Source organism: Bombyx mandarina, chromosome 09 (genome assembly GCF_030267445.1).
Source record: "Bombyx mandarina strain Sakado chromosome 09, ASM3026744v2".
NCBI classification, from domain to species: domain Eukaryota; kingdom Metazoa; phylum Arthropoda; class Insecta; order Lepidoptera; family Bombycidae; genus Bombyx; species Bombyx mandarina.
In genome coordinates, this window is record NC_143216.1 from 13,814,460 (window position 1) to 13,827,645 (window position 13,186).

The 13,186-nt window shown below is 32.3% G+C and overlaps 2 protein-coding genes across 6 annotated transcripts in view; one reads left to right on the forward strand and one right to left on the reverse strand.

Annotated features, from left to right (window-relative positions):
* The window catches only part of Efa6 (Exchange factor for Arf 6), a 39,740-nt gene extending 34,228 nt beyond the window's left edge, over nt 1-5,512 (reverse strand). For 2 of the 5 annotated variants that reach the window (XM_028173222.2, XM_028173218.2), the window contains exon 1: nt 5,197-5,512. In XM_028173222.2, the coding sequence (XP_028029023.1) occupies nt 5,197-5,331 (135 nt within the window). In that variant the 5' untranslated portion in view covers nt 5,332-5,512. The remainder of the gene's footprint in view (nt 1-5,196) is intronic. The other 3 variants (XM_089729937.1, XM_028173221.2, XM_028173223.2) reach the window with 2 other exon arrangements.
* A 3,055-nt stretch (nt 5,513-8,567) lies between these two features.
* Nucleotides 8,568-12,473, forward strand: Cisd2 (CDGSH iron sulfur domain 2). Its single transcript, XM_028173186.2, has 3 exons — nt 8,568-8,730; nt 9,317-9,525; nt 11,947-12,473. The coding sequence occupies exons 1-3, from the start codon at nt 8,634-8,636 to the stop codon at nt 12,037-12,039; spliced, it is 399 nt and encodes a 132-aa protein (XP_028028987.1). The 5' UTR covers nt 8,568-8,633; the 3' UTR covers nt 12,040-12,473.
* The last annotated feature ends 713 nt before the right edge of the window (nt 12,474-13,186 follow it).

The window sequence follows — 13,186 nt, forward strand, 5'->3', positions numbered from 1 at the left end:
CTTGGGAGCAGCACGGATCGGTTACCACGCCCACATGGGATTACGGTCATGACCATGACTTGAGGTAGGCTGGGTACCGTTTTACTGTGGACCGACCAAACCAGACTAGTCAAGCGAGAAATGTAAACTATTTCTATGAAATATGTAAAATCGGTATTAATTAATATTTAGTTTTGGTATGTACATAAACCTAGGCCATTTATTTGAAAGAATATAATCGATATTTTCTTTTTTAGTCGTCTATTATAGTTCTTATAAGGGCTACTTGAAGTTGTGTTTTCCTTTAAGGCAATGCGGCATCTCATTTTGTATTGAGATTAAAAGCACTTTTACTATTTAAAGGAAAAGGACAAAACGAATTTGGTTGAAAAATGGTTCGATATTACTACTACTTACTATCTAATTAAGTGGCGACATTCCATGGTATCTCTAATTACGGAATAAAAATGGCGCGTAATCGTTTGGTATCTCTTAGGAAATAAAATGATTTTTAATGAGATTTTTTTACAGTTGATAGGTGGCTAGCAAATTTGACAAAAATTAAATAAATCCCATAACAAATTTACTAATGATCTATTAAAGTAATTATGTAATTATATTAGTAGTATGTATCTAAACTATAATTTTTAGTTTTTTTTTAGTATTATTTATTATTATTATATTTTTTATATTATAGTTTTTATTTCTTGTTAATCTATAATTAGTAGATATCTAATATACATATGAGTAAAAGTTACATTGAATTCAACAGTAATATGTTACGTACAGGATCGGGTTTAAACGTAGATAATTAATGACGGGAAGTGAAAACCTATGAAAATATATTTAAGATGGCGGGTTTTTATTAAAACCAATTTCAAGAAGTTACTAATGTGAATGGAAAAGACTAGGCATGTTTACAATAGTACATTAGATCACATAAAGAGATGTGAAATCGAATCTTTAAGTGCAGCGCATATAAATCTATATTTCCAACCAGTAATCCCGACTGCTTAGTATAACTACTCGATACGACGGTAGTAGAAGCAAAACATGCCCTACCATTAGTAAAAATGGTATATCAATACAACTATATGGTATGGATCCCGGCCTGTGTATGTATGTGATTTGACGAAGGAAATGTATTAACAAATACAATAGGTGGACTAAAGTGTTCATTCGCTCAGAATATACAGCGAACGATATCCACGGTCGATTGATTGTTAGAAATCATGGTCGGCTAACAATAAAATTCGAACCAAATACGAGCTTACTTCGATACTTCGAAAGATATGGCGAATTCTTTAAACAAAAGCACGTTACTGTTGTTCTTACTTCGCGACGACCCTTGTTCACGTACACGATAACAGCATGACTCAGTTTTACTCACATACCAACGAAAATTAAAACAGCAACGACTTCGTTCTAATAATCAATATCTACACGTAAACTGTACGTACATCTTAACTGATTCATCCGAAATGAAATCAACTCAGCATTATACGAGAATTACTTTAATGGAACTTGATAACGCAGTTTATAACGCAATTTGTAGTTAAAATTGTAAAAGTGTGTACCGAGATCAGGGTAATTGCTGTTTTTGAAGGTCTCGAGATTTGTACAATAACGCGACTTGAGATATCAAGTATTACTATGATTTTTTATTTTTTTAGTGCTTAGATGGCTGGACGAGCTCACAGCCCACCTGGTGTTCAGTGGTTACTGGAGCCCATAGACATCCACAACGTAAATGCGCCACCCACCTTGAGATATAAGTTCTAAGGTCTCAGTATAGTTACAACGGCTGCCCCCACCCTTCAAACCGAAACGCATTACTGCTTCACGGCAGAAATAGGCAGGGCGGTGGTACCCACCCGCGCGGACTCACAAGAGGTCCTACCACCAGTAAATACGCAAATTATAATTTTGCTGGTTTCATTTTTATTACACGATGTTATTCCTTTACCATGGAAGTGAATCGTGAACATTTGTTGAGTACGTATTTCATTAGAAAAATTGGTACGAGCCTGAGATTCGAACATCTCAGTGCATATTACTATGAATTTACTAGTTTCATATTGTAAACTATCTTAATGGGCCTTCGTGTAATTTGCGAATGGTTTAAATTCAATCGGGCGTGGAGACGTCCGACTTCTTGTGCGCGTCATTTTGGCGGCGATGAGCGATTACAACATTAATAATATTATTTCCAGTTAAGAAACAGCTCTACGGTAATTTGTGAATACTATTTTAAAATAATACCTAGAATAGGTACGCTGACTGAATTAAACTGTAATGTCTGTTAATAAACAAATATTAAGTATTAATTTCAAGCAAATGTTTTGATAGCGACCTGTCCTGATTTCGCATGGGTTAATCCAAATATTGTGTTGATGGTATATTATATTAATTATATATTTACTATATGATTTTTTTCCTAGACGTTATTTATTAGGCTTTAATATTGAATTTCATGCTTGTACGCAATTTCCCATTTAAGCTTTAAACCGCTAATTCACCCTCTAAGGGTAAAATTTATTTCTATCGAAAAGTAGTTATATAATATTGTGCTTTTATGTTGTATGCTGCATGTTGTATGCAATAACTTATGTTGTATGCTTTACAACCCACCAATGGGCCTAGCACACTATAAAATTCTGGTCAAGCCAAAAATCAGACAATCAGCAATTTTTATCAACTTGTGAATTTGATTCTAAAATTTATAAAATACGATAATTTTCACGGAAGATAAAAAATAGCGACTTTTACGGTCTAGTTTAAATATTTTAAAAGGCTCACAGGCGATTCTCATGGCCTAAATGAAAATACTAGATTTTTCATAAGGTGTCCAATGTGTTAAATGTTCTTCTGCACCATTAACATTTCATTCTTTTCTTGTTTTTGGACTGTAATATGTCAAGGCTGTGTTGTGATATTTAATGATTTACTGTCACTATAAAAGCAAGAAACATGTTGCCAAAAACAGAAGTATTGCAAGAATAACACTTCTGCCACCATATGTTCAATTTTCATTTAAGGTATATACAAAATGCACTTAATTGCCGCTATTTGAGAGGCATCTAATTAAGTGTGGGTTAAGCAAATTTATTTCATTATATGGATATATGGATACCTAGACATGATCGCCTTGACGGTTATCTGGGACACAGGTGCGCTCTGTGGCCTGGTAAGATACACTATATGACAAAACGAAAGTAAAGGTTGCCTAATCTGGAAGTCGGGTGATTTTGACAACATCTCTGGATGATGGCCATTTAAATCCGCAACAAACACTACCTACGCAATACTCCTATATACTGCTGTATATATAGTATAGTACCTGCAAAGTAAGCAGTTTGTGTTGGGCTTCATGAGCTGGTAATTAGCCATGGAAAGATTTCAGTTTACAACATCATTTGTTACCATCAATGTCCACTTTAATATTTTGTTTCAGTTCAGTTTTTCCTGGTTGTCTAAATTCCTCACCTGACATTTAAGGCATATAATACGTGTAATAGTTTTAACAGCTGGGAAACAATATTTAAAAAATTTAAAAATAATCTCAACAGTTTGAAATATAAATAATATAGGCTAAATAATCTTGATATCTAATATTTTATGGAATTTATAATAAGCTTTAATTTCCCATGTACAATTATGAAAAATTTATTTGAGAAAATTTCGAGCTTCCTGAATTTTTATATTAAAGTTCACTAAGGAATTCAAAAACATTCTACTTTGGAATTGCTCTAGCAATAAGCATGTAGTTTTTTGTATTAAAGAATAATAGGTCCTACTAAAGTTTAATCTTGCCTTCATTATTATTATTAATTTATGATTTCTGATATTTCTGTTTCCATGGTCACAGATGATTAAGGAGTGTATAAAACACATTATGAGTCTCTTGTAGAGAGGTCTTATTTTCATTTTTCACTTGATGTAAAGATATTGATGGTGTCTATAGGTGTTTGGGAAGTTGACTGTTAAGAAATGTAGGTACATATTAATGATGTTCAGTCATAGTAACTTGAGCTGAATTAACTAGTCTGTGCAAATACATAGATACATTCAAAATGAATCACTTAACAACAGGTGGGCTATGTAGTGCAACAAATGTTAATAAAAAGACATCACTATACAGCCCTTGAAAAAGTAAAAAATTTGGTAAACATTCCCAATTGCATTACAGGAAAACTAGGCTGGTGTTATATTCTGTAGGGACTCACAATAGGTACAGCTGTACTAATAATATGAATCTTGAAGGAGCTAAAGGCAGTTCTATAGATAAACAAAGTAAGGCTAATACAACTATATATAATTGACAAAGCCATAGTTCTTTTAAGTACTTGAAAGAGGTACGTACCCATGTCTGTTATTAATGGAAACATTATTATCATCACTCTGTATCCAAATAAACTAATATGAATCAAAATAGTTATATTTTGAATTATTGAACAACAATTAACTTGAGAGTGAAAATTTTGAATAAAACATCTTAGCTTCTGTGCCTGGGAAAATAATAGAATTTTGAAAAAATCAAACAGACTTAGTTATCTTATTGTATTAACTTTTAGTCAGTATGTTAAGTTAGAATTTCGTCAGTCTTAAAAAAATTTCATTCTTAAAATTCAATACTAGCTCTTAATAAAATAATACTGAAATACTTCAAAGTAGTAACAACAATTATTTTTCTTTATTTTGGCATTAAATTATAAATTAGATGCTACATTTCTGAAAGTTCTTTTTGGATTATTTAAGAATTGCAGTTAAGTGTATATTCGTTATGAGCAAAAAAATTCTTAACTACTATAAAGTTTTTTTGAACTGTTTTGATGTTCCATTTGAATGATATTGTTTTTTTCGGTTTCATTTATTGAATCACGGTTACTTTGCCTTCAGTGGTTGATTTATTTTGGTGGCTTTTAATTGCATAAATACCCTTTTTAAAACAATTTCGTCAACTTAATTAAATTATAACTTTGAAGACTATCTAGTAAGCCTGTTTTTTCTGTACATAACATTATTTTTATCAAAATTGAAATTTAATTGAAATTTTCAAGACGTTATAAAGAGAAGAGTAATATCGTTAATTAAGTCAGTTTACATTTTGTTAATTTATGTACTATTGTTAATGTATTTGAATGTCATATCAATACGTGAACGTAGGTAGTGAATGATTTTTGTTTGGCTTATCCACAATATGGAATGCATACTTACTTCTCCGCTGCGAGCAGCCGGTGAATTTTCTTCTATTTCGTATATAACATGTGGCAAACCGGCTTCACCAAGCAAAGAAAACCCGAATCCCAAATTGTCACTACGATTTAGAACCACAAGTCTTTCGTCAGCCATATTCAGTACCAAAGGGCATTGATTGGCATCCAAAAAAGGATTTCACTGTAACACTTTGTAGAATTATACATGAGGAACTGTGACAAGTTAATTAATTAATAATAAATAAATAATTTCCATTGCATTAGTCGTAAATCAAACGCACCCACCCTACCAGAGTAAGCAGACGCAACTTAGTCATAGATTATACACATCAATAAACTAGAAACTTGGTGAACTTGCTTTTTTTAATAATTTATGTACGGTCTGTAGCTCCAAGACTTTTTAGGTAATTTTATTTACATTTTTTAGATTATTTCAAAACGTTTCGAGTATGTATTTACTAACAAAAATATTTTTGTGCAATAACTTGTGGATCAACAATTTAAATGCAACAATTAATTACATTCCCTCGTCATTGCACTTTTGTACTAGTGTTAGTAATATATCGGCAATTAAGTTCAAATACATTGGTTTTGATAAAAAGCATGTAAATTTCCAATACACACTGAATTCAACTTAATCTATGATAATTCTATGATTTTTTAGTAAACTGATACAAACTTTATTTAACTATGAATAAACGTAATCAATAAAAATTAAAGAGCGTTGCAATGACCAAATCAATCTATTTTTCGAGAAGTAACGAATGTTTTAATTTAAATAGTTCAGGTCTTCTGATTATTTACCAAGTTAACAAAATGTCCGGTCAGAATACAGGATGAAATTGTAAATTAGGGATTAGCCTCTTTAGTTTATTTGAGATCATACCAAAATTTTCGATGACACGTAAAGAATAAGGGAAGTAAGATTTTCTCAGCTAGCTGTCCGAAGTCAAACTATTTAACACAATCAGTGGTATGACCAAAGGTAGACTAGTAAGTACCTAATTTCTACTATGTTACTATTATTTAAGGTACTTTCTCATACTACTTCAGAGTAAGAATTATTTGTTACCGTTCTAACCAACAAAAAAATTATGTTCCTGCCATTTGGTAACCTGGCCTTTTAGTTAATCTAGGAACATTTAACTTTGATACCAGAACACATAAAGTGGTGTTCGTTACAGAGAACACATTGTGTTTTTTGCATGGAGTTAATAAGTACCTACAACTAACTCTATGGTTTTTTGTAATATGCAAGAAGCCGTGTTCTGTGGCTATGTTGCATTTATTTATTTAATAATTAATTAAACAAATGATCACCCTTAAGTTAGCTTCCCTTACTAGATATCTTTGTTTTTATCGCTCAGATTAACTAATTTTGATCAATTATTGTTTGTTCGACGACTATTGGTGATTGTTCGATCATAAAAACAATTAAATTGCCAATTATTAATTATTTTATATCTAATGAGCAAACCATCACCTCGTGCCACCTTTTCTTGATTTTCCTGTAATATATTTCTTGACCTTATAAATAATTATCATTTCAACAAAAACAGATTTTGTGTGCCTTACATTTACATTTTTTGAACTACGTAATGAATTTAGGAATTATTAATTTTATTATAAAATACAAGTATCATATCTATCTCCTATTGCATGGTAATGAATAGTATCATTTTAACACGAAAGTTGTACTCCTAAAATATTCTTAGAATAATTAGAAATCACTGAAATTTCTATATGCTTGTTAATATTCAATATCATTAAAAATAACTGAATTTATTAAACCGCGCTAATCATACTTTAACGACTAATCGGCCGTCTTGACAGACATTTTTTTGTTGAAGTATTGTTGAAGTTTGTTGAAGTTTTCAATATTTTTTTGATCTACATAGGAAATAATTAGACAGTATAAACGCACTTGTTAACAAAACGCTAGAATACGGCCATTGCCAGCTGACTGACAAAACCGGCGCATGCGCAATGTAGGCGTGAGGTGATGGTTTGCTTAATAGATATAAAATAATTAATAATTGGGAATTTAATTGTTTATATGATCGATTAATCACCAATAGTCATCGAACAAACGATAATTCATCAAAATTAATTAATCTGAGTGATAAAAATAAAGATATCTAGTAAGGGGATCCACTTAACGGTGATCCTGTGTTTAATTAATTATAAATAAATAAAAGACAAACAAACAATTTTTACATTCGAATATTAACGAACAAACGACGAACGAATAATTAAAAATAACAAAAATCTGAAAATCAAAAAAAAGGGGGCCAAATTCACTGAGCCGTAAAAATAAGTATCCCTAATTTCACTGTAATCTCAAATATATTAAGTGTATAATATATGACTGTAATGCCAGCCACTGACATGCGCGAAAATATTCGTACATTGTACGAATGTTTGCGCGCATGTGAAGGGCCGTCAAACATTCATTCGCAAACCTAGCGGCTATGCAAATGGGTTCGCATACTCAATTTGCGAACCCGTTTGCGCTTTCTCCTACACTTGTTTACGAATTTCTCACGAATTTCCCCTCCTTTTTAATTCGTCAATAGAACATTGAAGAGAAAGAGTTTTTAATTCTTTCCCAGACATCATTAACAGCCATGCTGTTTTTATGGGATTTCTTTTGATGAAGATACGCTACACAGTAGACGTCACGAACTATGAAAATGGCGTATAGTATACGTCCGTTACCTTCGCAATCGTCGGCGCAACTGGGCAAGCGAATGTGTGGGAGACTACGCGAAGGTTCGAGGTTCGCGCGCTTTGATGTCTGTTAAAAAACCAACACAGCTTGGAAAACAACGAATGCAGCGAAAACTTTGCATAATCATTCGCAAATGTCGTCCTACACTTGTGGGTTTGCGTATTCGTGCGCATGTGAGTGACCGGTGTAATCTTAAAGTACCTACAAAGGACTTTTTGGCGGAAACGCGAGGAGTGAAGTTGTGTGATTTGTTTTATTTCGTCTATTTAGTGTTTCTTCGGGTTTAAATGTGTAATAATGGTGGTTTATTAACTGTTTAATATCTGTGAAAGTGCACAAATGTGGGAAAATGAAATAAAGCCGCTGGACGTAACTTCTCGGCATCCTCCAAAAAGTCCACTGAAAAAATCTTAGTAAATAACCACCATTTTACTGAGATTATATTTCATCCCGTATCAGCTCATTTCATTTCATTTAATTTCATCCCAGTTGATTAATGTCTCAAATTAATCATCTTCATTTCATTTCACTCCATTACATCATTTTTCATAAGAATATGAATATAAATTAAAATAAGACATGACTTAAAAGTCTCCGTTACCAGGTCATAAAATCCCTTAAAGTACCTACACTTATTATTGTAGAACTGTAATCTTATAAGACGAGCTTAGTTACACTTTTTAGTCTGTTTTGCTAAAAGCTTAAAAATGTACGTGGTTTCTAATTTAGTTAAAGTAACCATTCCCAACTATCTGTCAAGCTTGCCGATTCCAGATTCTGTTGGCGGATGGTTTCGTCTTGGAGGTAAAATACGTTGTAACCTTGTGAATGTATTTTAATTGTAACTGTATTAAATAGATCCGTTTATTTAACTAAATAAGAAAGGAGAGTACGTCAACATTAATCTACCATTAAAATCCTTGAACTTACTACGTGTCTCCTGTTTTACACTGAACAAAGTATTAGGTCATTGAGTAACTTTAATAAAAATCACATTGAACGAGTCATGAGATTAGTGTATATTTTTTATTGAAAGACATACATAGTTAATAATTAATTGCATACCATAACCATACTTACCATAGACAGTCTGAAGTTATTTCTTGCAGACAGTGAACTGCAATTAATAGTAACGAAAAAGAAAGACTCGAGCCAAAATAATTGTGTACTACAATGAGAAATGACTATTATTATTACTCTATTCCTTATAGAAATCAACATAAGGTACTTTATCCTTCATTTTACCTATTTCTGTTGTGAAGCAGTCAAGTGCCTGTTTTGTTTTGAAGCTGGAGATAGCTGTAATACCTTTAAAAAAAAGTAATTGAATTTATGACTCAAGGTAGGTGAAAGTATAAGTAAATTTTGTTATAATTTTTTATGTTTTCAGTTAAAGATTGGTTAGCACTGATTCCGCCTACAGTTGTAGTTGGTGGTATATCTTACTACTCTTACCAGACAATAAAAAAAGCCAGAGAAGCTGGCAGTGGTCAAATAAACCCTTGTATCAGGAAGGACATTAATAAAGTTGTAGACTTTATTGACATTGAGGACATAACTGAGAAGGCATCCCTTTGCAGATGCTGGAGGAGTAAAAATGTTAGTATAATATATTTTTTAAAGAATCCACATAAATTAGGTATATATTACATCTGCTATGTAGTATCAATCGTACTGGATGGTTACATAATTTGTTTCAATATATATTTTATAACTAATAGTAAATTCAATTAATCATTTTCATGTGTGTTAGATAAACATTAAAAGTCTATCTCAACAAAATAAGAATTCAACCTTCACAAGTACCAATTGATAATAAAGACAATTCCCTCTTATTGGCAAGACCTAAAGATCATTAATTGAGCTGTATGAGTCAATAACCAAAAAAAAGTGCCTTTTTTTCAGTTTTGCATTTATTTATTTATTTAAAATTTATTGCATTGTCAGTATGATTGGTTGAAAAACCTGAAATATACACAATTTATAAGTGTGTAGTTTAAAGTACAGATTGTTTATAAAAAAAAGTAGAAACATAAGCAAAAACATATTTTGAATTTTAATTCAGATACTCAAAACTGTGTCAAGATAATGCAGATATCAAATTATCTATATGCTTATCAGGGTGTTATTTGTTTTACTTTGTTGAGAGCTATGAAGCTTGCAGCATCTTAATCAAATACCGGAATATATTTTAATTAAGATAATATACTGTTTAGCTTTTTAATTCAAAGGTAATGATTATGTGTTCTTGATTAGTTCAGATTATTAATGCTAATTCCACATGATCTCACTGTACTGAATTTCTATCTAGTATACTGGTAAGGCAAGTCACCAGTCAAGGTTTTCTGTGTGCCATAGCTGTTATTTCAGTAAAATAGGTAAGAAATATTCTGTAGGCAGCCTAATGACTGCTTAAGATTAGATGCTCAGCGAGATTGTATACAAAGTGAAGTGTTTTAGAGCTGCATATCACGTGACTGCAAGTTTGTGCACCATTTAACATTTCATGTAACCAAGTTCAAGTTCCACCCCTATTAATTATTATTCTGTAATTTCATAATCATACTCACTTTTGATAGATGAATGGTGAATTTTGTGATTAAGAGGAGTCTATAAAATGCTTGATGCTCAATTATTTGAAAAATTATTAACATTAGTGTTCATTGTTCAGTCACTGACATGTTTATTAGTGTTAGAGGGTTTAGAATGGCTGTCACTGACTGGTGGACTAGATGAAATTGTATTAATGTTTTTTTCTTCAACAAGACTAGAATAACTGTAGGTTGATATTATTAATTAAATAATTTCTTTCATCAAGATAAGTCATCCATTAATAAAGTCACGAAAATAGAACACAAAGTGTTGAAAGAGTCTTAAATTTCCAAGTTAACTGGTAGAGTCAGAAACAGTTATTATCTGAATGTAATTGAACAAAAACATGGTTGCGCGTAATTGTACAACACGACGAAGCTTGGTTCAAGGTAAAAATGACTAGATAGTAAATACTGTGAGTCATAATTTTATTAAACATTGTTTGTAATGAAGTATAAACTTACAGTTTTATAAAATATTCACTTTGTGTGTTTTTTAAACATAATTGAACTTAATCAATGTGAATAATGTAAATATATAGAGGTTTATTCTTTGTATAGTAGTAGATAATACGTCCTACACTAATGACAACCTAGAATAATAAAATTAAACACACTTCAGAAATTTAAAATCAGTTTCAGTGGCCTAAAGGATAATCTGGTGCATTTGAGTTGAGCAATGCACCGACGTTCGAATCTCAAGCGGGTACCAACTTTTCTAATGAAATACGTACTTAACAAGTGTTCACGATTGACTTCCACTGTGAAGGAATAACATCGTGTAATAAAAATCAAACCCACAAAATTATAATTTGCGTAATTACTAGTGGTAGGACCTGTTGTGACCTTGTGTAGGTAGCACCATCCCGCCTATATCTGCCGTGAAGCAGTAATGCGTTTTGGTTTGAAGGGTGGGGCAGCCGTAACTATACTGAGACCTTAGAACTCATGTCTCAAGGTGGGTGGCAGCATTTATGTTGTTGATGTCTATAGGCTGCGGTAACCACTTAACACCAGGTGGGCTGTGAGCTCGTCCACCCATGTATGCAATAAAAAATAAAAAAACTTTAGGTGACTACAACTCGAGCCTCTTTTTCTTTTTTTTTTTCATTTTCTTACCTCTCTTTTGTACGCACAATAAAATAGACACTGATTTAAATTTTATACTACAAAACATCATATGACTGTCGTTTATTATTATTTGACTTAAGGAAACAAGTAAATACTAGTAATGCAACGAGACGAAAAAACAGTCGAGCTGTTTTAAAAAATATAGATAACGTAGACTTGCAGAAGTTACAGTATTTTCCTTCTTGCCAAATTTCAAGCGTCTATTTAAGATTATGGTGATATTACAATAATAATAAATTAAGTTTACAGTTCAATGTTTATATTTACATTTACATATATATATATTTTTTAATTCCAGTGGCCCTATTGTGATGGTAGTCACGGTCCTCATAATAAAGAAACTGGCGACAACACCGGCCCAGTCGTTGTCAGACACAAACCAGCGAACTAAATACAAACAAATAAATAGCAAGTGTAGTTTTCAAAAAAATTATGTAAAAACGAATTATTGCATTGTTTTATTTAAGATTAAGCATTTCTAATCATGGTTTGTTGCGTAAGTGCCTGAAGCGAAACGCTCTGTACAATATAATTTCAGTATTATTCATCAGCTATAAAACTACACGATTCTATATTGTGTAATGTCATATTTCAAATATGAATTGTTACACGCTAGTACCTACTTATTGTTAGTGTTACAAACACTATAGTTTTATATTTATTAAGAATAAATCAACAAAATATGTCAAGAATTTAAGAATTAATCACAGTTAATTTAAATTAAGTTTTTTATATTTCGTTTTTACTTAATTTCGCTTTTGTTTTCACTGACTTGAAGTGTTATATTCTTAGCGCAATAAAATAAATGACTTGTTATTGACCGAATTTTTATTTCATTATTAGCTCTCACAATATTTTATATAAGGGTTAAAGTACTTAATAATAAGAAATAAATAAAATTCTTATTTTATTAATAATTAATACTTTTAAATCCCTTTTCCCTCAAATAATATAGTAAGTAGGTGGTTCTTATTTGCTGGTAGTTTTTTTTTTTTTTTTTTTTTTTTTCTACCTTAGCTGTTAGCCTAGAGAGGCTATTCCAGCGTAACCGTAACTAGTAGGTGAGCTCACGGGGCTCAAACCTGACGAAGATGCTAACACGAACCCTAGCAAGACCCGTGCTTCGCAGAATCTACCACCGGATCGCAAACGCGACTCACTGAGAAGATCCGGCGAGAAACGCAGTGTGCTGTGTCTGAGGGTTAATTTACTCGTCGAGCCCGAGCAAGCGACGGGTTCGACGAGAACAGTGACCGGTGCTTGAAGTACCTAGAAGCACCGTTAGTGGATCGGGAGGATCCGAGATGACGTGTTTTGGGCGACGTCGACTGCTTTCCATTCTGTCCGTAGGATCGGGAATGTAGTTACCGGCGGCCACGATGAGAGGGTTCTCGTGTCGTGCCGCTTTGTCGAAGTGGGGTGCTGGTAGTTTGCATATCTTTTTTTTTATCTAACTTAGTACGTTTTTTGGGATACGGGCCCCTCCACGGGTGAAGGCTTCTTCCAGTTTTTTCCACTTGTACTGCCTATTATTTGCA

Coding starts and splice junctions, on each gene's coding strand:
- Cisd2 (XM_028173186.2), top strand. CDS start 8,634: ATGTACGTGGTTTCTAATTTAGTTAAAGTAACCATTCCCAACTATCTG. Junction 8,731..9,316: donor CGGATGGTTTCGTCTTGGAG/GTAAAATACGTT, acceptor TTATGTTTTCAG/TTAAAGATTGGTTAGCACTG. Junction 9,526..11,946: donor GATGCTGGAGGAGTAAAAAT/GTTAGTATAATA, acceptor TTTTAATTCCAG/TGGCCCTATTGTGATGGTAG.